The sequence below is a fragment of the Erythrolamprus reginae genome, chromosome 10 (genome assembly GCF_031021105.1).
Source record: "Erythrolamprus reginae isolate rEryReg1 chromosome 10, rEryReg1.hap1, whole genome shotgun sequence".
Lineage (NCBI taxonomy): Eukaryota > Metazoa > Chordata > Lepidosauria > Squamata > Dipsadidae > Erythrolamprus > Erythrolamprus reginae.
Window position 1 is genome coordinate 47,115,347 of NC_091959.1, and position 24,713 is coordinate 47,140,059.

The 24,713-nt window shown below is 45.0% G+C and overlaps 1 protein-coding gene across 2 annotated transcripts in view; it reads left to right on the top strand.

Annotated features, from left to right (window-relative positions):
• Positions 1 to 1,223: 1,223 nt before the first annotated feature.
• INPP5J (inositol polyphosphate-5-phosphatase J) overlaps positions 1,224 to 24,713 on the top strand; it is a 45,451-nt gene continuing 21,961 nt past the window's right edge. The window contains exons 1-4 of one of the 2 annotated variants that reach the window (XM_070763061.1): positions 1,224 to 1,337; positions 9,134 to 9,966; positions 19,484 to 19,594; positions 23,278 to 23,386. In XM_070763061.1, coding sequence (XP_070619162.1) covers positions 1,248 to 1,337; positions 9,134 to 9,966; positions 19,484 to 19,594; positions 23,278 to 23,386 — 1,143 coding nt within the window. In that variant the 5' untranslated portion in view covers positions 1,224 to 1,247. Of the gene's footprint in view, positions 1,338 to 7,520; positions 7,619 to 9,133; positions 9,967 to 19,483; positions 19,595 to 23,277; positions 23,387 to 24,713 lie in introns of those variants that run through there. The other variant, XM_070763062.1, reaches the window with a different exon arrangement.

The following is a 24,713-nucleotide window of genomic DNA, read 5'->3' on the forward strand; positions in this document are numbered from 1 at the left end:
AATGCAGTCAGGCGGTAGGGAACGCACGTAGAATGCTTGGCTGCATAGCTAGAGGTAGCACAAGCAGGAAGAAGGAGATTGTGATCCCGCTGTATAGAGCGCTGGTGAGACCCCATTTGGAATAATACTGTGTTCAGTTCTGGAGACCTCACCCACAAAAAGAGATGGATCAAACTGAACGTGTCCAAAGACAGGCTACAAAAATGGTGGAAGGTCTCAAGCATAAAACTTATCAGGAAAGACTCAATGAACTCAATTTGTAGAGTCTGGAGGACAGAAGGAAAAGGGGGGACATGATCGAAACATTTAAATATGTTAAAGGGTTAAATAAGGTCCAGGAGGGAAGTGTTTTTAATAGGAAAGTGAACACAAGAACAAGGGGACACAATCTGAAGTTAGTTGGGGAAAAGATCAGAAGCAACGTGAGAAAATATTATTTGACTGAAAGAGTAGTAGATGCTTGGAACAAACTTCCAGCAGACGTGGTTGGTCAATCCACAATAACTGAATGTAAAGATGCCTGGGATAAACATATATCCACCCTAAGATAAAATACAGGAAAGAGTATAAGGGCAGACTAGATGGACCAGGAGGTCTTTTGCTGCCCTCAATCTTCTAGGTTTCTATGTTTCTCTGACTCGGCCAGTAGGGTGGTCAGTGGAGGGTCCCCGGGACAGAGGACACCCCCCTCGAAGCTGCCTCTCTGTCCGGAGCCGCTCCGGCGCATCCACCTGTGGCTCCCCAAATATCCAGCTACGCCAGAAACCATTCCGCCACCAACCTGCGCGTTCCCCCCCCTCTCCATTCTTATTCGCATCACCAATTGCGCATTTGTTGTGGGGGGGAGGGGGTAGGGGAAGGAACTCCCCCCCCCATTGTGTTGTCCCTCTTGCGGGGCCAGCCGAAGAAGCCCCCACTCCCTCCCTGCCTGCGCTGCGCTCCAATTCCAGGCGCCGCGCTCGCCTTGAGGACTAGAAACTTGCTTCCCCCCAGAGCGCAAGGCTGGAGGGGAGGGGAGGAAGGCGAGCTTTTTCCGGGAGGCCGGCTATTGCTGCTTCTGCTGCGGGCGGCACTCAACGTCAGCCGTCCCTCCTCCTCCTCCTCCTCCTCCTGCGATGAGCCGGTGGCGGCTGCGAGGCCAAGCCGGTCTGCGGTGCCTTTAAGTGCCCCCGGCGGGTGACGCCACCAGCGCCCGGCTCGGCCGGAGGAGCCTCGGCGGGCCAGCCAGAGATCCACAGCCCGCCGGGATGGAGCCTCCGCCGCCGCGCAGGAGCGCCGGGAGGAGCAGGCAAGCGCTGCCCAGGAGCCGCGGGGGAGAGCCGGCCGGCTGGCGCAAGGTGAGTCCGCGAGCAGGTGGAAGGATGCGGGCGCTTGCAGGTGAAGCGCGCAAAAGAGCCCACCGGTGGGGGTCTTTTTTTCCCACGGCGCGGGAGAGAGAGAGACAGATGGAGAGCGCGCATCCCTGGCGCACGTGTAGGCGGCGGGTTTGGAGACGAGAGCGCGCGGGCGCGCACGCCTGGCTCGCTCGCATCCTATTCCCCCCCAATCCCCATTTCTCCCTCCCCCTCATCCATCCCCGGGGGAAAGTCCGCGCGCGATCCTGCCCTCCTTTCAGGGCTGGAGGGGGGGATGGAGAAGCCCCCCTTTCCACGAGACAGGAGACAACTCAACCCTTTCCAAATTCGGGCAGGGTTTCCTTTTGCGCGCGTGGATTCAGAGGGGGCTGTCGTGGGAATGGAGTGTCCTGGGGGGGAAGTCAGTAGTTCTTTGCACCGCCCCCCCCTCTTTGGAGGGGACTCGGGAAAAGGAAAAAACCCACGCGCAAAAATAAAAAAAAACCCCACGCGCAAAAATCTAAAAACCCACGCGCGACGCTGGTTTTTTTCCTCCCCCGCGCTTCGTCTTTTCAATCGGCTGGTTGGAGATGAGGGATGGGGGGGGGGCTCAAAACCAGCAGGGAAAGGAGTCTGACCCAATTGGGTGGGGGCTGTCCTCTCAAATACCCCCTCCCCCCCACTCTCTGCCCGGATTAAGAGAGGGAGCGGGCTGTTTTGCTCCCCCAGGCTCCCAAAGGCCATCTAGGCTGGTTCTTCTCTTGAGGCTCCAACCCGCCCCATCCCATCCCACCTGTCCCAGCCAGGTAACCTTCCTGCCAGGTGCCCAGGAAAGGTAGCCCCGGAAGCTGCCTGCTTCGCTCAGCACTTGCCAGAGGGAGGGGGGAGAGGGGAAAAAAATCCAAGGGCAGAGCTGCAGCTTTCGGGCAGAAGGGGAAACTGAGGCAGGGGCCTGGGGGAGAAACTCGGGCTCCCAGGGATTGAGGAAGGGGCTCTGGATGGGTTGGTGGGATGCAGAGGAAGCTCAAATAGAGATGTCCAGGGTATATGTGGAAGTAGGGGGGGGGGGGGGCTGGCATTTCGCCTCTGGGTTTAGGGACCGAAACATGACCGAAGACAAGAATTTTGATTAGATTAGATTAGATTAGATTTATTGGATTTATATGCGGCCCCTCTCCGCAAACTCGGTGCGGCTCACAACAATAATAAAAAACAGTACATAATAACAAATCCACCACATCTAATTACAATTTAAAATTAATTTAATTCATAAAACAATCCCAATATATATAAAAATATATATAAAAAAACAGGCACACAGTCAATCAATCAAATGGCAAAACAACATGGGCAAGGGGGAGATGTTTTAGTTCCCCCATGCCTGGGTCTTAAGGAGTTTACGAAAGGCAGGGAGGGTGGGGGCAATCCTAATCTCAGGGGGGAGCTGGTTCCAGAGGGTCGGGGCCCCCACAGAGAAGGCTCTTCCCCTGGGTCCCACCAGACGGCATTGTTTAGTCGACGGGACCCGAAGAAGGCCGACTCTGTGACTCTGTGACTTTGCAGACGTGACTGGTAGCCGTGCTATTTAGAAAACAGAATAACAACAGTCGGAAGGGACCTTGGAGGTCTTCTAGTCCAACCCCCTTCTTAGGCAGGAACCTCTACACTTCCTTTAGGGAGGAAGACTCCGAGGTGGGGAGAGCGTTTATTTACTTCTTGTATTTTGATTTAGACCCGTGATTCTCAACCTTTATTTATTTTATGTTATTATGTTACATATTGGTGGTATGTAAAGGTATAATATTATTTATATACATGATACTAGATTAGGACAGGGGACGGAAGGCACGCTGGTGCACTTATGCACGCCCCTTACTGACCTCTTGGGAATCGGGTGAGGTCAACAGTGGAGAGTCTAAGGGTAAAGTTTTGGGGGTTAGGTGATGATACTACAGAGTCAGGGAGTGAGTTCCAGGCGTCAACTACTCGGTTACTAAAGTCGTATTTCCTGCAGTCGAGTTTGGAGCGGTTTTACTTTGAGTTTGTATCTGTTGTGCGCTCGTGTGTTGTTGTGGTTGAATCTGAAGTAGTCATTGACAGGAAGAACGTTGTAGCAGATGATTTTGTGGGCTATCCTTAGGTCGTGTTTAAGGCGAGGTAGTTCTAAGCTTTCTAAGCCTAGGATTGTGTGTCTGGTTGCGTAGGGGATTCTGTTGCGAGTGGAGGAGTGGAGGGCTCTTCTGGTAAAGTTTCTAATGTCGCGACCCCTTAATGCAGTTCCTCCTGTTGTGGTGACCCCCAACCATAAGTCGAGCGCTCCTTCTCCCAACGGAGCTTGAAGCCGATTGGCAGGAAGGTCAATGCCTGATTGGTCGGATTGTAAAAATAGGTTCCAAGGCGACCGAATAGAAGCTTTCGTTCCTAATTAAAGTTCCGGAGAAGTGTGGCCTAGAAATCAAAATAATTTAAAAATAACTATGCGTGTTCCGTTTATGGCCAAAGTGGGCCCGTTTTTGACCTCCTGAACCCTTCATGCATGCCGTTCTTCCAAACCTTCTGCGTGTCCTATTTTTGCCAAAAAAAAAGAGGCCTGTTTTTGGCAAAAATGGGGCTTACGGGAGTGGGTCGGGGGAAGCCAAAAACAGGGCCTTATTCGGTCTATAAGACGCACCCATTTTGGGGGGAGGGTGTTAGTGCTCCTTCCATTTCAGGATATTTAAACAAAGTAATTTTATTAAAATCGGTGTCGAAAACAATGCATAGACGTCAAAACAATAAAATATAGCTCACAAAACAAAGCAAGACTAAATATAAAAATGTTAATTCCAAATTGTAGATTTCAATCGATGTTTTTAATTTAGCATTGCGTTTATAACTGTTGTTAGCTGCTTGGAGTCCATTTCCGAGTGAGCGGTATATGAATGCAATAAATAAATTCATTTATTTATTTGATTTTTTTTTATGCTGCCCTTCTCCTTAGACTCAATAGCACTTTTTAAAAAAACAGAGCCAGCATATTTGCCCACAACAATCCAGGTCCTCATTTGACCCACCTCGGAAGGATGGAAGGCTGAGTCGACCTTCAGCCGGTGATGAGATTTGAACCGCTGACCTGCAGATCTAGCAGTCAGCTTTTTAGTGGCCTGCAGTACTACACTCTAACCACTGCGCCACTGTGGCTCATTCTATGACAAATTAACATTTATCATTATTATTATTATTATTATTATTATTATTATTTAATTATTATTTATTGGATTTGTATGCCGCCCCTCTCCGCAGACTCGGGGCGGCTAACAACAATGATTAAAAAACCAACATGTAACAATCCAATTTAATAAAACAACTAAAAACCCTTATTATAAAAAACTAAACATACACACAAACATACCATACATAACTTGTAATGGCCTAGGGGAAGGAATATCCTAACTCCCCCATGCCTGGCGACAAAGATGGGTCTTGAGTAATTTGCGAAAGACAAGGAGGGTGGGGGCCGTTCTAATCTCTGGGGGGAGTTGATTCCAGAGGGCCGGGGCCGCCACAGAGAAGGCTCTTCCCCTGGGGCCCGTCAAACGACATTGTTTGGTCGATGGGACCCGGAGAAGGCCAACTCTGTGGGACCTTATCGACCGCTGGGATTCATAGAAATTCGTGCGGTAGAAGGCGGTTCCGGATGTATTCTGGCCCAACGCCATGTAGGGCTTTAAAGGTCATTACCAACACTTTGAATTGTGACCGGAAACCGATCGGCAGCCAGTGCAGGCCGCGGAATGTTGTAGAAACATGGGCGAATCTAGGAAGCCCCTTGATGGCTCTCGCGGCCGCATTCTGCACGATCTGAAGTTTCCAAACACTTTTCAAAGGTAGCCCCATGTAGAGAGCATTGCAGTAATCGAACCTCGAGGTGATGAGGGCATGAGTGACTGTGAGCAATGACTCCCTGTCCAAATATTACATACATTAAATAAATAAAGAAATAAATAATACAATAATAATAATTATAATTTATTAGATTTGTATGCTGATTTGTATAAAATATCTGATTTGTATAAAATTTATTTATTTATTTATTTATTAGATTTGTATGCCGCCCCTCTCACAATACAATAAAAACAGTTCCTGACAAATATAATAATTTACAATTTAAAATTTAAAACAGTTTAAAAAAAACCCATTTTTAAGCAGACATACCTACAAACATACCATACATAAATTATATAGGCCCCGGGGAGATATCTCAGTCCCCATGCCTGATGACAAAGGTGGGTTTTAAGGAGTTTGCGAAAGGCAAGGAGGGTAGGGGCAGTTCTAATCTCTGGGGGGAGCTGGTTCCAGAGAGTCGGGGCCGCCACAGAGAAGGCTCTTCCCCTGGGGCCCGCCAACCGACATTGTTTAGTTGACGGGACCCGGAGAAGGCCCACTCTGTGGGACCTAAAATAAATGACACCGTGGGAAATTTGTCTTTTCCCAGGGTCTCAGGCGACTCCTGTGAAACGGTTGTTTGATCCCCCAAAGGGGTCCCGACCCCCAAGTTGAGAACTGCTGATTTAGACCAATTACACACTGGAGCAAACTTAGAAAGTTGATGGGTTTGGGTTGCAATTTGGATTCGCTTCGGAGTCAGGCGACTTGGTGCCCTTGGAGTTTAGGGACCGGCTGGTTTGAGATTGGGGAGACCTTGGTGGGACTTCCTGCCCGGTTTCCACAATGCCTTCCACCCCCCAAGATGCCCCCTCTCCGGTTATCGGGAATCGAATTGCAACCGAGGAAGATCGGGCAACGGATCGATACCTTGGTAGGTGAAAACCGGATAGGATTACCTGCATTTTTTTTCAAAGAGGACTCAACGCACCTGACGAAGTGGAGGATATAATTTCGCTCTACCCTTGGCATCTATTATGCATTGAAAGTTACTTGACTCTGGCTTGGCTTGGGGCCCAACGGAAGTTTTTCTCAGCTTCTAAATCGCCCCAGGAAGAAGGAAGGACAAGCTATGGTGCTCTGCTCCCTTCAAAGCCCCCAACGTGTCCAGGGGATTTGACCCGAGGCCGTCTGAGCCTGGCCTTTTATTTATTTACATATTCTAATTTTAAAAAAAGAAAAATGCCTCCAACCATAAAGGCACACGTGTATAACAACACAGGTATCTTCAGTAAATAATAGTATATTTACTGTAATAGAAACATAGAAGATTGATGGCAGAAAAAGACCTCCTGGTCCATCCAGTCTGCCCTTATACTATTTATTTAATTTTATCTTAGGATGGATCTGCTGGAAGGTTGTTCCAAGCATCTACTACTCTTTCAGTCAAATAATATTTTCTCACGTTACTTCTGATCCTGTCCCCCCTTTCCTTTCTGTCCTCCAGACTATACAGATGGAGTTAATGAAGTCTTTCCTGATAGGTTTTATGCTTAAGACCTTCCACCATTATAATAATAATATAATTAAATAACAAATAATAACAGTATAATAATAGTATATATACTATAGTACTGTATACTCATCTGTCTGGAACCCACACCGCATTTTGGATATATTTATTTATTTATTGGATTTGTATGCCGCCCCTCTCCGTGGACTCGGGGCGGCTAACAACAGTGACAAAAAACAGAATGTAAAAATCCAATACTACAACAGCTAAAAACCCTTGTTATAAAAACAATCATACATACAAACATACCATGCATAAATTGTAGAAGCCTAGGGGGAAAGAATATCTTAATTCCCCCATGCCTGACGGCAGAGGTGGGTTTTGAGGAGCTTACGAAAGGCAAGGAGGGTGGGGGCTATTCTAATCTCTGGGGGGAGTTGGTTCCAGAGGGTTGGGGCCGCCACAGAGAAGGCTCTTCCCCTGGGTCCCGCCAAGCGACAGAAGACCCACCCTGTAGGACCTAACTGGTCGCTGGGATTCGTGCAGCAGAAGGCGGTCCATGAAGGGCTTTATAGGTCATAACCAACACTTTGAATTGTGACCGGAAACTGATCGGCAACCAGTGCAGACTGCGGAGTGTTGGTGTAACATGGGCATATTTGGGGAAGCCCATGATTGCTCTCGCAGCTGCATTCTGCACGACCTGAAGTTTCCGAACACTTTTCAAAGGTAGCCCCATGTAGAGAACGTTACAGTAGTTGAGCCTATTGCGTGCTCTTGTGTTGTTGTTGTTAAAGGTAACAGGGAGTACATTGTGATGTATGATTTGATGAACAAGTTAAATCAGTTCAGAGGCGGTGTAGCTGTAAATTTTCTAAATGTAGTCATTGAAACCAGGAGGAATAAGGTAATTTGTTGGGTGGGGAGGAGTGGAGGACTCTCCTTGTGAAGTATTTCTGGACTCAGTTCCCATCCTGGCTTCTTAAGCCCCTCTTCAAAAGCCAGACGTAATCTTAGGCAGGCGGCTTGTTCAAGGCAAGACTTTCTTTTGCAAATCCCAGCAGCGAGATAGCAGAAGAGGGCAAGTCATTGTAGATAAGGCTTAGCTGAGTAAGGGAAATTTTCCATGTCTGACAGTCCAAAGTCAAGCCAAAGATTTACAATCCCAGATCGAGGGAGGAGATGAGGTCGTGGTTATTCAACAAACCGGGGTTGTAAATTACTACATTCCAACTGTCACAGTAGGCCAACCAGTTCCGGGAGTTTCTTTTAGCAAGAAAACTTTTATCTTCTAAGAGAATTTAGATACGGGTACCCTGTTTTCCCCAAAATAAGACATCCCCTGTCTTACAATTAGCCCAATCGGGCTTTTGAGCGCATGGTAATAAGACCAAGGGCTTATTTCGGGGTTCCAAAAAATAGAAGACAGGGTCTTATTTTCGGGGAAACACAGTAGATAGATAAGATAGATGGATGGAAGGAAGGAAGGAAGGAAGGAAAGAAAGAAAGAAAGAAAGAAAGAAAGATATAATAGATGGATGGATAGATACATGGATGGATAGGTAGGTAGGTAGGTAGGTAGGTAGGTAGGTAGATAGATAGATAGATAGATAGATAGATAGATAGATAGATAGATAGATAGATAGATAGATAGATAGATAGATAGATTCGTCCACCTTCTGCCGCACGAATCCCAGCGACCGGTCAGGTCCCACAGAGTTGGCCTTCTCCGGGTCCCGTCAACTAAACAATGTCGTCTGGCGGGACCCAGGGGAAGAGCCTTCTCTGTGGTGGCCCCGACCCTCTGGAATCAGCTCCCTCCAGATATTAGAACTGACCCTACCCTCCTTGCCTTTCGTAAACTCCTCAAAACCCACCTCTGTCGTCAAGCGTGGGGGAACTGAGACATCTCCCCCTGCCTATGTCGTTTTAGTGCATGATATGACTGTATGTATGTTTTTTATATTGGGGTTCCTTGTTTTTAGATTTTTTAAATGTACAATTGCTATTTTAGATTTTAAATTATTAGATTTGTCAATACATATTGTTCTTTATCACTGTTGTGAGCCGCCCCAAGTCTGCGGAGAGGGGCAGCATACAAATCTAATAGATAGATAGATAGATAGATAGATAGATAGATAGATAGATAGATAGATAGATAGATAGATAGATATAATAGGTGGGTGGATTGATGGATGGATAGATAGATAGATATAATAGGTGGATTATTATTATTATTATTATTATTATTATTATTATTATTATTATTATTTATTAGATTTGTATGCCGCCCCTCTCTGTAGACTGGACGGATGGACCGGTCACTGTTCTTATGTCCCTTCAGCCCTATACGTTTTATAAACAAATAAACATCTGGTTCTGTCCTAGTTGTCTGAATTGCCGTGTCCGTTTTCTCTTTCAGATGGATCTGGGCCACCCAGGACCACCTTCCCCACTCCCCTCGCAACCCACTCCCTCTCGAGGGAGCCTTGTGGGCCTGGTATCCCCAGGAGCCTTCTCGCCCACCGCCCTGCCCTTCGTCCCCGAGGGAGCCATTCGCTATCAGCCAGAGGGATCGAGCGGCGTATCGTACATCGGAGTCAACATGCCGAGCGGGAAGCGGCCGGACTCTCTGGGCGAACCGTTCCACACTCGGCTACAGCCGGATGGGTCCCGTCGAAGAGCAGAGAGTGAACCTCAAGAACACGCCGGTGGCCGGCCGATCCCGCCTCTCTCTTTGGATATCAGCAGAGTCCAGCCAGAGGGCTCAGGGTACAACACCCCGACTTTGCGTTCTCCGGTAGAGCTGCGCCCCTTGTCTCCTGCATCGGGCAGCTCCTCTTCCCTCTCCAACCTCTCCCCCTCCTTGAAACTGAGCCAGTCCCCAAGCAGGGGGACCCTTCCTGACCTCTGCCCTTTGGACCCGCTGACCTCTGGTATTCTAGCCACTGTAGAACTGAAGGACACCCTCCCCAAGGCCGAATCCAGCGACCACATCTGCCTGAGCCGGCCGGGCTCGTCCCACCGGCTGGGGTCTCTCTCCAAAGCCATCTCCAGCGAGTACCTCTCGGGGGGCAGGGTGGGGCCTTCCAAATCCGCCATGCTCGCCAAGGCCGAGTCGGAAGAGCTGACCTCCTACTCCAGGGTCCGTCTGTCGCCCCAGTCGCAAGACCCGCGGGGCAGCAACGCCAGCCGAACGGAGAACTTCCTGGAGAGATTTAGCAGGCCACAAACGAGGCAGGACAAGGAGTTTCGGTGAGGAGGGGGCAGTGGTGAGGGGGGAGGGTGGGGGAGACGGTGGGGCCACAAAAGAGGGTGAAAGTCCGTGTCCTGATATACCCATTAATTTTTATTTGTATCTATTGTCCGGATATATATATGTAGACTAATGCAGGACGACTAGATAAGATATCAGAATATAATGTGGCAATTAAGGAACCAGATAAATAACGAAGACCCCTTTGTAGAAAACCATAGCTTTACTCTTCAGTGCAAAAAATATTCAGCTTCAATCTTCTGTATACAGGAACTTTACATCAGCTACATTCAGCTTACTTACAAGTAGATACTCAACCAATCCAGGTTTCTTCGTATCACTATCTCAGTTCTACTCAATATCTAACTCACGCTCAAACTACTCCAGCCATAGAAACATAGAAGTCTGACGGCAGAAAAAGACCTCATGGTCCATCTAGTCTGCCCTTGTACTATTTTCTGTATTTTATCTTAGGATGGATCTATGTTTATCCCAGGCATGTTTAAATTCAGTTACTGTGGATTTATCTACCACGTCTGCTGGAAGTTTGTTCCAAGGATCTACTACTCTTTCAGTAAAATAATATTTTCTCATGTTGCTTTTGATCTTTACCCCAACTAATTTCAGATTGTGTCGCCTTGTTCTTGTGTTCACTTTCCTATTAAAACACTTCCCCCCTGGACCTTACTAACCAACTAACAACCACCATCAACAGCAAATTATAGCAGACAACCACAAGGGTGAAGTTGATTTGCATCTTATAATGCTCTGGGCCAATCAGGTTGCAGTTCACACCCAATGACTCAGCCTTAGCATGGTTACATTCTACCTTTTACCTTATAGGGTAATACAAGGAAATAACCCCCCTGGATTGCTAACCCTGACATCCATTTCATGTATTCAAATAATTCCTGATCTTTTGCCATCGATGGGTAGGTAATAGTAATAATAATAATAATAATAATAATAATAATAATAATAATAATAATAATAATAATAATAATACTACTCTGGGACTTCCGACTTCAGACTGACCGAATTCTGAATTCTGAAGCATAACACACCAGACATTGTGATCGTGGAGAAAAAGAAAGTATGGATCATCGACATCGCAATCCCAGGAGACAGCAGAATTGAGGAGAAGCAGCTAGAGAAATGAGTGAAATACGAAGATCTAAAAATCGAGCTGCAACGACTCTGGCATAAGCCCGTGAAAGTGGTCCCAGGGGTCCTTGGCACGCTGGGCGCAGGGCCAAAGGATCTCAGCGGACATTTGAAAACCATCGGAATGGACAAAATCTCCATCTGTCAATTGCAAAAGGCCGCTTTACTGGGATCGGCAAACATAATTCGCCGCTACATCACGCAGTCCTAGGTGCTTGGGAAGCGCCCGACTGGGGATGAAATACGAAATCCAGCATAGTGATCTTGTTTGCTGTGTTGTACTGACATAATAATAACAACAACAACAACAACAACAACAGTAATAATAATAATAATAATAATAATAATAATAATAATAATAATAATATAATTTATTAGATTTGTATGCCGCCCCTCTCCATAGACTTGGAGCGGCTCACAACAATAATAATCACAATGTAACAAATCTAATATTAAAAACATCTAAAACCCATCATTTAAAACCATACAACACAGTCATACCGTACATAAACTATATAAGCCTGGGGGTATCTCAGTTCCCCCATGCCTGGCGACAAAGGTGGGTCTTCAGCCACTTATGACAGGCAAGGAGGGTGGGGGCGGTTCTAAGTTGATTCCAGAGGGCCGGGGCCACCACAGGGAAGGCTCTTCCCCTGGGGCCCGCCAGATGACATTGTTTAGTCGACGGGACCCAGAGAAGGCCAACTCTGTGGGACCTAATCGGTCGCTGGGATTCGTGCGGCAGAAGGCGGTCCCATAGGTATCCTGGTAAGATGCCATGTAGGGCTTTATAGGTCTTGACCAAAACTTTGAAAGGTAGCTTACTTTCCTTCCCTCCATTCCTGATCCTGCCTTTTGCCATCTTTCCTCCCTCTCCCCTCATTCCTGATTTAATGTTTTGCCTTTCGTCCTTTGACCACCCTTTCTTTAAGTATCCTAGTCCACCACTTCTTTGCTACGGATGTAACTCTTGTCCTGCGGCTACTCAGCCAGCCGTAGCAAGTTGGCCGTGGCTAGTTGGCTGTGATTAATTGTTTTTAGACCCCAGGGTTGTGTCCTTCCTGAAAAGGTCTGCGGCATTTACCTGTCGGGGCCAGGAGGCTTACCTGCACGGGGGCACTACGGAAGATTAATTGGTTACTGAGTAAACATAGAAACATAGAAGATTGATGGCAGAAAAAGACCTCCTGGTCCACCTAGTCTGCCCTTATACTATTTCCTGTATTTTATCTTAGGATGGATATATGTTTATCCCAGGCAGGTTTCAATTCAGTTCCTGTGGATTTACCAACCAAGTCTGCTGGAAGTTTGTTCCAAGGATCTACTATTCTTTCAGTAAAATAATATTTCCTCACGTTGCTTTTGATCTTTCCCCCAACTAACTTCAGATTGTGTCCCCTTGTTCTTGTGTTCACTTTCCTATTAAAAACACTTCCCTCCTGGACCTTATTTAACCCTTTAACATATTTAAATGTTTTGATCATGTCCCCCCTTTTCCTTCTGTCCTCCAGACTCTACAGATTGAGTTCATGAAGTCTTTCCTGATAGGTTTTATGCTTAAGACCTTCCACCATTCTTGTAGCTCATTTTTGGACCCGTTCAATTTTGTCAATATCTTTTTGTAGGTGAGGTCTCCAGAACTGAACACAGTATTATTCCAAATGTGGTCTCACCAGCGCTCTATATAAGGGGATCACAATCTCCCTCTTCCTGCTTGTTGTACCTCTAGCTATGCAGCCAAGCATCCTACTGCACCGTTCACCCATTTTGAAAAATCACGACCCCTAAATCCTTGCTAACACAGAACTGCCAATGCAATACTCAGATTTTAATTTTTTTTGGGGGGGGGGCGGCATTTGCAACCAGTTGTAACCGAATGGGCTGCGTTTGCACAAGACAGGCGCCCCTTGCTCTTCCTCCTCCTCTCTGGGTAGCCAAGGTGAACGCTAAAGGTGAACCGACGCAGCTGCATCGCCTTCCCGCTGACCCGATAGGAGGACGCAGCCAGCATAATTCAGGCCGCCGATTCTGAGGCACCTGGGTTGCTTTTTTAGAAGGGAGAGACACGCAGCAACTATTTATATACTCCCCGGGAGAGAGAGAGAGAGATAGAGAAGGGGGGGGAAAACAGTGACGGAGGCAGCTTCGCATACTTCCGCCTTCCCTTCGCAAGGTTCGAAGCAGATGGCCCTGGGGAGGATTTGCAGAGATGAGGGTGCCATCTGGCGGGAAAGGATGGGTGGGAGACGTCACACCCCACCTTCCTTCCCCCCAAGCCTTGAGGTCTAGGAACTTTATTTTATTTTTTTGATTTATTTTTTCAAACAATTATAGGGTGGTAAGACGGAGTGGCTGTGGGTTGTGCCTCCCAAGGACAATTCCATCCGCCCGTCCATCACCCTGGGGGGGGGGAATCGTTGACCCTCTTGGAGAGGGTTCGCAACGTGGGCGTCCTCCTCGATCCACAGCTCACATTAGAGAAACATCTTTCAGCTGTGGCGAGGGGGGCCTTCGCCCAGGTTCGCCTGGTGCACCAGTTGTGGCCCTATTTGGACCGGGAGTCACTGCTCACAGTCACTCATGCCCTCATCACCTCGAGGCTCGACTACTGTAATGCTCTCTACATGGGGCTACCTTTGAAAAGTGTTCGGAAACTTCAGATCTTGCAGAATACAGCTGCGAGAGCAGTCATGGGCTTACCCAGGTATGCCCATGTTACACCAACACTCCGCAGTCTGCATTGGTTGCCGATCAGTTTCTGGTCACAATTCAAAGTGTTGGTTATGACCTATAAAGCCCTTCATGGCACTGGACCAGGGTATCTACGAGACCGCCTTCTGCCGCACGAATCCCAGCGACCAGTTAGGTCCCACAGAGTGGGTGTTCTCCGGGTCCCGTCAACTAAACAATGTCGGTTGGCGTGGCCCAGGGGAAAAGCCTTCTCTGTGGCGGCCCCGACTCTCTGGAACCCTTGGGCTAAAGCATCACCCCAAACAGGCCAAGTAAGAGTGCCTGTTAGGGACAAAAAGCTTGTCCGGTTTGCCCTTCGGATGGGCTGGAATCTGGGTCAGCGTTTCTTTCCATCCTCCGCCGAACCGCTTGTTTTTATTTCGCCCTGGAGCCTTTTCCATTTCAGCCTCCTCCTCCTCCTGGTGAGCCTGATGGATTGAACGTGACATCCTCCCTCCCTGGCACGCGCATTTTGTTAATATGTCTCTGAACACGTGTGGCTTCGGTGGCGTGGCCTGAGATGCCCCATATTTTTTTTGACGTGTCGGTTTGCATTTTGATCCAGCCTGCCTGTCCAACCCCAAGGGTAGAAAGAATAGGGATAGGGATGGAAGAGGAAGAGGAATAGAATAGAGTAAATATTGAAACGTGGCATAAAATAAATATTGGAATGTGGAATGGAATAAAATAAATATTGTAATTTAGAATAGAATAGAATAGAACAGAACATAGAATAATAAACATAATAGAATAGAGTAGAATAGAATAATAAAGAATAGAACAGAGCATAGAATAATAGAGAGAATAGAATAAATTACAATAAATAAATATTGTAATGTAGAATAGAATAGAACAGAACATAGAATAATAAAGATAATAGAATAGAGTAGAATAGAATAGAATAATAAGGAATAGAATAGAATAGAGCATAGAATAATAGAGAGAATAGTATAGAATAAATATTGAAATGTATAATAGCAGAGAACATAGAATAGAACATAGAATAGAATAGAACAGAACATAGAATAATAAAGATAATAGAATAGAGTAGAATAGAATAGAATAGAATATTAAGGAATAGAATAGAACATAGAATAATAAAGATAATAGAATAGAGTAGAATAGAATAGAATAGAATAATAAGGAATAGAATAGAATGGAGCATAGAATAATAGAGAGAATAGAATAGAATAAATATTGAAATGTAGAATAGAACAGAACATAGAATAGAATAGAATAGAATAGAATAGAATAGAATTCTTTATTGACCAAGTGTGATCAGACACACAGGGATCCCTTTGCAAACCTATCTTACCTGTCTCTTTAAGACTGCAGTCAATCTCCTATTTCAAGATGCCAACTGGCTTCCTTTCAGGTGTGCGGTTTAATTATACTAATGCCCTGGGATTTGTCACCTCCGTCTTACGCCCCAGGAGCTGCCAATTGTCTCATTCCAGGAGCTTTTTTTTTCTCAAGGGTGACAAATGTCCACTTGGCCATGCAGCTGTCCTCAAGAAGCACCTGCCAGAAGAACTCCCTCTGCATTATTGCGAGAGTGTTGGCGTCATTTTGGGTAGAGCATCATTTTAAGCACTTTAAGGGCTCGCCATACAGGTAGCCCTTGATTTACGACAGTTCGTTTAAGTAATCCATTCGAAGATGCAGCTGGAAAATGTGACTGGCCATCTTCTTTTACACTCTAATATTTCTTTTAATCAATTTTGAATCTTGGTCCAAAACTTTTTTTTTTGTTTCTGGACACATCCACCATATATGATAGTATGTGCCACGTGTTGAATTGCATTTCCAGCATTCACTTTTCAGATTTTGGGCATCGCAAATCTTCTTTTAATGACCCCAGAATCCCTTGCATTGGGGTGGAGTCTGCACAATTGAATGGAGTTGAGTGTTTACTGGCCCATTGCCTTTCCTATCACCATTGCGGAGTTTTGTTCAGCAGATATATTATTATTATTATTATTATTATTATTATTATTATTATTATTATTATGTCAATATAACTCAGCAAACGAGATCACTATGCTGGATTTCGTATTTCATCACCAGTCGGGCGCTTCCCAAGCACCTAGGACTGCATGATGTAGCGGCAAATTATGTTTGCCAATCCCAGTAAAGCGGCCTTTTGCAATTGACAGATGGAGGTTTTGTCAATTCCGATGGTTTTCAAATGTCCGCTGAGATCCTTTGGCACTGCGCCCAGCGTGCCAAGTACCACTGGGACCACTTTCACTGGCTTATGCCAGAGTCGTTGCAGCTCGATTTTTAGATCTTCGTATTTCACAAATTTTTCTAGCTGCTTCTCCTCAATTCTGCTGTCTCCTGGGATTGCGATGTCGATGATCCATACTTCCTTTTTCTCCACGATCACAATGTCTGGTGTGTTATGCTTCAGAATTCGGTCAGTCTGAAGTCGGAAGTCCCACAGTAGTTTTGCTTGCTCATTTTCGACCACTTTTTCGGACTTATGATCCCACCAGTTCTTTGCCACTGGTAGATGGTAGTTCCGGCACAAGTTCCACTGGATCATCTGTGCCACAGCATCATGTCTATGCTTGTAGTCAGTCTGTGCGATCTTTTTGCAGCAGCTGAGTATGTGATCGATTGTTTCATCTGTTTCTTTACAGAGTCTGCACTTTGGATCGTCTGTTGATTTTTCAATTCTGGCTTTATTATTATTATTATTATTATTATTATTATTATTATTATTATTATTATTTGGATTTGTACACCACCCCTCTCCAAGGACTCAGGGCGGCTCACAACATATCAAAACAATAAAGAATGTACATATATAAAAAAAATCAAATTAATATAGCTTAAAGAACTTTTAAAACTCTAATAACATTTAAAACCATTCATTCCCATTCACACATCAAGACATACTACACTCGTTGGCTAGGGAGCTAGGGTCTAATGGCCCCAAGCCTGGTGGCACACATAGGTCTTTAAACTTTTACGGAAGGCGAGGAGGGTGGGGACGGTGCGAATCTCCAGAAGGGAGCTGATTCCAGAGGGTTGGGGCCCCCACAGAGAAGGCTCTTCCCCTAGGCCCCACCAAGTGACAATGTCTAGTTGATGGGACCCTCATGCGTCAGGAGGTGGTCCCGGAGGTAACATTCTCTCTAAGCCCAGAGAGAAAAATATCGGCGTCTACCTAGGTTTGAACTCGCAACGTCCCGATTGTGAGGCGAGTACTCCATCTCTAGGTCACCCCACACCACTCCCCTGAAAAGTGTGACCGACAACCCTGTTTCACACTTACGATCGCTACACCATCCCCGTGGTCACATGATCAAAATTCAGATGCAGAGTTGAAAGGGACCTTGTAGGTCATCTAGTCTGACCCCCCCTACTCAACCAGGGGACCCTTCCTCGCCTCCTCTTCACCCGCTGGCCAATTCCTGCCTCTGGGGGTGGGGGGATTTGACCCCACAAGTGACTTTGAGAGTCCTTTGCATAACTCCAACCCGCCCCCACGTAAGGCTTTGGAGTGACGGAGGAGGAAGATCCGATCAAACTCGCTCCTACCTCCTTGCGTTCGAGATGCCAACGTGGGCAGTGGCTGGAAGCAACTTCACGCCCCCCAACTGCCCCGCTTCCGTTTATAAATAGAGCTCCTGACATTCGTGTTTCCAAAACCCCTTGAATGCCGTCCTCCCCGCCAGCTATTTTCACAGGAGATATTTTTACCGCTGTCAAGTTGGTTTCTTTGGCGATGAGCAAGAGAGAAGGTTTGAAGGCAGTGGTTGCGATGCAGAATTCGGGTGAGAGAGGAGGACGGGGCCTGTAGGAAGTTGGCCCCCACTCCTCTCCTAGAACAATGAAACATTCTAGGAAATATTTAAAAGGCAGGATGGGATGCTTCGCTGGGTAAGAAATGGAGAAATATATATATATTTTTTTAGGCAGGAAAAATGCTCGCTCTGAATAGCCCCCCACACCCTCCTTAACAGTCCACACTTAAGAGATAAATAGATAGAGAAGATTATAATAATAATTAATAATAATTGATTTGATCTGTATGCCGCCTCTCTCCAACTAAAGTGGGTGGCACTAGGGAATGATTTAACACATTTAAATATGTGAAGGGTTTTCAATAAGGTTCGGGAGGGAAGTGTTTTTAATAGGAAAGTGAACCCAAGAACAAGGGGGCACAATCTGAAGTCAGTTGGGGGAAAGATCAGAAGCCACGTGAGGAAATATTATTTGATGGAAAGAGGAGTAGATGCTTGGAACAAACTTCCAGCAGACGTGGTTGGTCAATCCAGAGTCACTGAATTTAAGCATGCCTTGGATAAACATATACCCATCCTAAGATAAAATTCAGGAAATAGTATAAGGGCAGATTACATGGGCCAAGAGGTCTTTTTCTGCTGTCAATCTTCTATGTTTCTATGAATGAGGAAGGAAGGGAGGAAGGAAAGAAAGAAAGAGGAAGGAAGGAAGGAAGGAAGGAAGGAAGGAAGGAAGGAAGGAAGGGAAAGAAGGAATCCACAGTAACTGAATGGGAAAGATCAGAAGCAATGTGAGAAAATATGGTTTGACTGAAAGAGTAGCAGATGTTTGGAACAAACTTCCAGCAGATGTGGTTGGTCAACCCACAGTCACTGAATTTAAACATGCCTGGGATAAACATAGATCCATCCTAAGATAAAATTCAGGAAATAGTATAAGGGCAGACTAGATGGACCAGGAGGTCTTTTCCTACCGTCAATCCTCTATTTTTTTAATGTTTCTTAATACACAATTTTCTTTTAAGAAATAGTTGAAACATAATTTAAAACATATGCAATTTTATTTATTTGTTAGTTTTATCATGTACGTATTGGTGGTATTATTATTATTATTATTATTATTATTATTATTATTTCAATTTGTATGCCCCCCCCTCCGCAGACTCGGGTATGCAAAAATGTAATAATATTTATATACACAACACCAATAAGAGAAACATAGAAACATAGAGACATAGAAGACTGACAGCAGAAAAAGACCTCATGGTCCATCTCGTCTGCCCTTATACTATTTCCTGTATTTTATCTTAGGGTGGATCTATGTTTATCCCAGGCATGTTTAAATTCAGTGACTGTGGATTTACCAACCACGTCTGCTGGAAGTTTGTTCCAAGGATCTACTACTCTTTCAGTGAAATAATATTTTCTCATGTTGCTTCTGATCTTTCCCCCAACTAACTTCAGATTGTGTCCCCTTGTTCTTGTGTTCACTTTCCTATTGAAAACACTTCCCTCCTGGACCTTATTTAACCCTTAAACATATTTAAATGTTTCGATCATGTCCCCCCTTTTCCTTCTGTCCTCCAGACTAGACAGATGGAGTTCATTAAGTCTTTCCTGATACATTTTATGCTTAAGACCTTCCACCATTCTTGTAGCCCGGAGAAAAACAGGAGCAGAATTAGCCCTCTACCCATCTGGGCAACAGAACCTGCTCATGCGCAGAAGCGAGAAAAAAATGCCGAAATCGCCCCAGCCCACACACAGAAGCAAAACCACGTCCTTTACTGTACTGGTAGCAACCCGCTACTGATCCGATCTAAGAAACGTTGGGGTAACGTGGTTGATTTCTGTCCTGTCTCCGCAGCATCACGGTGGTTACGTGGAACGTCGGTACCTCCATGCCCCCGAGCGACATCGCTTCCCTCCTGCACCTCAACCCTGGGGACTCCTGCGACAGTGACATGATCGCTATTGGGTAAGGTGCATTGGCTGGTGCATTTGTGGATCGATTGATTGATTGATTGATTGGACTTCTCCGAAGACTCGGGGCCAGTGAAGGGCTGCTAAAATGTTTACTACCACACTGTGGGCGTGGCTTATGCTGTGGGTGTTTGCCGACCATGTGACCAGGTGGGAGTGGCTTGATGATCATGTGACCGGGGGGTGGCTTAAAAGTCATGTGACTGATTTAAAGGTGGCCAACTTGACATCACTCACATCAAGAGTGAGAAGTTAGGGTGCCTGGCCTCTCCTCGCCTCAAACAGATACAATCTCCCTCTCTATTTACTACGACTGAACATCCAAAATATACTATTTACAGTATTATGTATTATTATGTTTTTGCTGGAACATTGTTTTTATTATTGTTGTGAGCCACCCCGAGTCTTCAGAGAGGGGTGGCATACAAATCTAATAAATTGAATTCAATTGAATTGAATTATTATATTATTATTATATTATGTATTATTATATTATAATTTACTACGACTGAACATCCAAAATATACTATTTATTATGTATTATTATTTATTAGCTTTATTATTTATTAGATTTGTATGCCGCCCCTGTATTATATTATTATATTATGTATTATTACTACGACTGAACATCCAAAATATACTATTTATTATATATTATTATTTATTAGCTTTATTATTTATTAGATTTGTATGCCGCCCCTGTATTTATATTATTATATTATGTATTATTGTATTATATTATTATTATTTACTTTGACTGAACATGCAAAATATACTATTTATTATGTATTATTATTATTATTATTATTATTTTATTATTATTATTATTTATTAGATTTGTATGCCGCCCCTCTCTGAAGTCTCAGGGTACAGTATGTGTGCATACTATACATATTACACACAGGCACACAAAAATATACATTTTCTACTATATCTACACACACGCATGCACAGCTCTTCTAAAATTATACACATTCGACCTCATTTACTGCGATAGGAAAAACATACCCAGAGCCCAGAAGGGGGAAAAAGGAAAAAAATTCAAAATTTTTCTATCGGTTCTGCATAGCTGATCGTACCCATAGGAGCCCATCACTGCTCAGGGCAGCTCACAACAAGATAAATATTGCCCTTCCCCTTCCTTCCTTCCTTCCTTCCTTCCTTCCTTCCTTCCTTCCTTCCTTCCTTCCTTCCTTCCTTCTTCTTTCCTTCCTTCTTCTTTCCTTCCTTTTTTCCTTCCTTCCTTCTTTCCTTCCTTCCTTCTTTCCTTCCTCCTTCTTTCCTTCCTTCCTTCCTTCCTTCCTTCTTCTTTCCTTCCTTTTTTCCTTCCTTCCTTCTTTCCTTCCTTCCTTCTTTCCTTCCTCCTTCTTTCCTTCCTTTTTCCTTTCTTCCTTCCTCCTTCTTTCCTTCCTTTCTTCCTTCTTCCTTCTTTCCTTCCTTTTTTCCTTCCTTCCTTTCTTCCTTCCTCCTTCTTTCCTTCCTTCCTTCCTTCCATTTTTTCCTTCCTCCTTCTTTCCTTCCTTCTTTCCTTCCTTCTTTCCTTCCTTCCTTCCTCCTTCTTTCCTTCCTTTTTTCCTTTTTTCCTTCCTTCCTTCCTCCTTCCCTCCCTTCCTTCCTGTGCAGTTGTTAGAAAGGAGCATTGCAGGTTAATTCTGCCCACTGCCAGCAGTTCAATCCTGACTGGCTCCAGATTGACTCAGCTTTCCGTCTTTCCGAGGCTGGTAAAATGAGGATCTGGATTGTTGGGGGCAAGAGGCTGACCCTCTGTAAACCACTTAGGGAGGGGTATTCAGCACCCAAGAGGAAGGAGCAACGGCCGAGGAGGTCCTAGAGTAGAATAGGCCGGGGTTTTCCAAGGCAGGAAAAAGCCCCATTTTGTCAGGTTCCCAGGCAACCGCCAGGCTGTGATCAGCTGGAAACCTCCAGCGAGTCCTTCCCGTCAAATTCGGAAGGCCTTGCAAAGAAATCCATTCAGGGTTTTGTGACGGGATCACTACTCCAGAGGAATCTAGCCAATTCTGCAAAGGAAAATGGCAGAAGGAGTGAGTCTCTTTTTTTCCCAACCTGCCAAAAAAGACTTTTTCGCCACACACACACACACACAAAAAGGGAAATCATGTGATTTACTGAATACTCAGCCGTGCAACGGATCGGAGTCCTGGTTCCTTTGAAGCGATCCTGCAAAGGGGAATCCTTTCTGGCGGCTGGCAATAAAAATGGATTTGCTCCTTCTGTGAATTTGCACAGGGCAGCAAGCGGACCTTGCAAATTATTATTTGCGTTGCCTTTTTAAATTTTTATTAAGTTACATACATTAAAATCTGTAGAAAGAGTAAATGCGTGCAAAAAAAGACACACCAACAAAAATAAACATTAACAAAACTGAGACATAAATGTGGACTGTGGAAAAACTGTAGAAAGAGTAATGCATGCAAAAAAAAGACACACCAACAAAAATAAACATTAACAAAACTGAGACATAAATGGACCTTAAATACCACACCAATATTATTATACTATACTCTCTCTTACGGCGCTAACAGTGAGTAGCCAGAGAAAGAGAAGCAGAGAGAGGGACTCAGAGAAGTAAGCTATGAACTCTAGCTCCCTCTTGTGGCAGTCGGAAACACTTGCAGCCAATATGTTGCCAACCCAACAGTTATGGGCAGAGTCCTAACAAAAACCAGAAAGTCCAATTGTCTCTTGGGAAAAAGAAAATAAGCACCTTTTGGGACTTTCAAACAGAAGAAAAACTCACCGGTCATTTTCTTTGGGATAAAAACTCAAAACGGCAAATAGTTGTGGTGCTTCTCACCACAACGTTTCCCCCCCTCCTTGTAGGAGTATAGTGGGCATTATTAGGCAACCTCTCTGGGGGGAAGAGGGGGGAGAAGCTGAGTTGGCCTTGGGAGGAGAAAGACCCTGGTGGGTTGGAGGGACCAGAGCTGACGTTTTTGCCCGCTGTTAGTATACTGTATGTAACTATGTTGGGTGTTGCAATACCGAAGCTAACAATGTAAGTTAAAGATTGTACCTTTTAGAGTCATTTGCTGGTTGGCCACAAGAGGGAGCCAACGATGTTCCTCTTGGGGAAGTTCTTTACTAGAGAGATATTGTGCAATATTATTAGTATCATATGTGTATGATATTGGACCATGTAACTATTATTCTTTTGCCTATCTGTAAATAATAATATTATTTACAGATAGGCAACCACCTGCTACCGCACGAATCCCAGCAACCGGTCAGGTCCCACAGAGTTGGTCTTCTCCGGGTCCCGTCGACTAAACAATGTCGTTTGGCGGGCCCCAGGGGAAAAGCTTTCTCTGTGGCAGCCCCGGCCCTCTGGAACCGACTCCCCCCCGGAGATTAGAATTGCCCCCACCTTCCCTGTCTTTCCTAAACTACTCAAGACTCATTTATACCACCAGACATGGGGGAGTTGAGATATTCCTTCCCCCTAGGCCATTACAAGTTATGCATGGTATGTCTGTGTGTATGTTTGGTGCTATAATAAGGATTTTTAGTTGTTTTATTATTGGATTGTTCATGCTGTTTTTATCATTGTTGTTAGCCGCCCCGAGTCTACGGAGAGGGGCGGCATACAAATCCAATAAATTATTATTATTATTATTATTATTATTATTATTATTATTATTATTATTAATTATTTTGCAGGTTGCAGGAGGTGAATTCCATGATCAACAAACGCCTGAAAGACGCCCTCTTCACGGACCAGTGGAGCGAACTTTTCATGGAGGTGCTGAGCCCCTTTAATTTCATCCTGGTAAGACAGAGCTCCCCCCCCCTTGGGGACCCGCGGGGAGGGGATGGTTCCAGGTGAGTAGTGGGCAAGCACGCACAGCGGCATTTGCGCAAGCAGCTGGGACATGTGCCCACCCTTGGTACCAATGGAGCACGCACAGACATATTTGTGTACCGCTTGCACACCTGGCGAGGTGAACACACACCTGGGCTTGGCCTCCGTTGCTGCCGTGGCCCAGTTCTGAAAGGCTCAAGGCCCAAGAATGGGTCCCCCTCCAGCGCCAAAGTCAGCATTATTGTGGCATTGGGGGGAGGAGATTTCAGGGAGTGATTTCCTTCTTCCCCCCCCCCCCCACATCCCCAGGTCAAATCAGTGTATCTGGTTTAAGCAGTTTTAAGAGAGAAGAGAAGAGAATAGTAGAGAAGAGAAGAGTAGAGAAGAGTAGAGAAGAGAAGAGTAGAGATGAAAATAGTAGAGAAGAGTAGAGTAGAGAAGAGTAGAGTAGAGTAGAGAAGAGTAGAGAAGAGAATAGTAGAGTAGAGAAGAGAAGAGTAGAGAAGAGAAGAGTAGAGTAGAGAAGAGTAGAGAAGAGTAGAGAAGAGAAGAGAAGAGTAGAGAAGAGAAGAGTAGAGTAGAGAAGAGTAGAGAAGAGTAGAGAAGAGTAGAGTAGAGTAGAGAAGAGTAGAGTAGAGAAGAGTAGAGTAGAGTAGAGAAGAGTAGAGAAGAGAATAGTAGAGAAGAGAAGAGAAGAGAAGAGTAGAGAAGAGAAGAGTAGAGAAGAGTAGAGTAGAGAAGAGAAGAGTAGAGAAGAGAATAGTAGAGAAGAGAAGAGAATAGTAGAGAAGAGTAGAGTAGAGAAGAGAAGAGTAGAGATGAAAATAGTAGAGAAGAGTAGAGTAGAGTAGAGAAGAGAAGAGAATAGTAGAGAAGAGAATAGTAGAGTAGAGAAGAGAAGAGTAGAGAAGAGAAGAGTAGAGTAGAGAAGAGTAGAGAAGAGTAGAGAAGAGAAGAGAAGAGTAGAGAAGAGTAGAGTAGAGTAGAGTAGAGAAGAGAAGAGTAGAGAAGAGAAGAGTAGAGATGAAAATAGTAGAGTAGAGTAGAGTAAAGTAGAGAAGAGAATAGTAGAGAAGAGAATAGTAGAGAAGAGAAGAGAAGAGTAGAGAAGAGTAGAGTAGAGAAGAGAAGAGTAGAGATGAAAATAGTAGAGAAGAGTAGAGTAGAGTAGAGAAGAGAAGAGTAGAGAAGAGAATAGTAGAGAAGAGAAGAGTAGAGAAGAGTAGAGAAGAGAATAGTAGAGAAGAGAAGAGAAGAGTAGAGTAGAGTAGAGAAGAGAAGAGAAGAGAAAAGG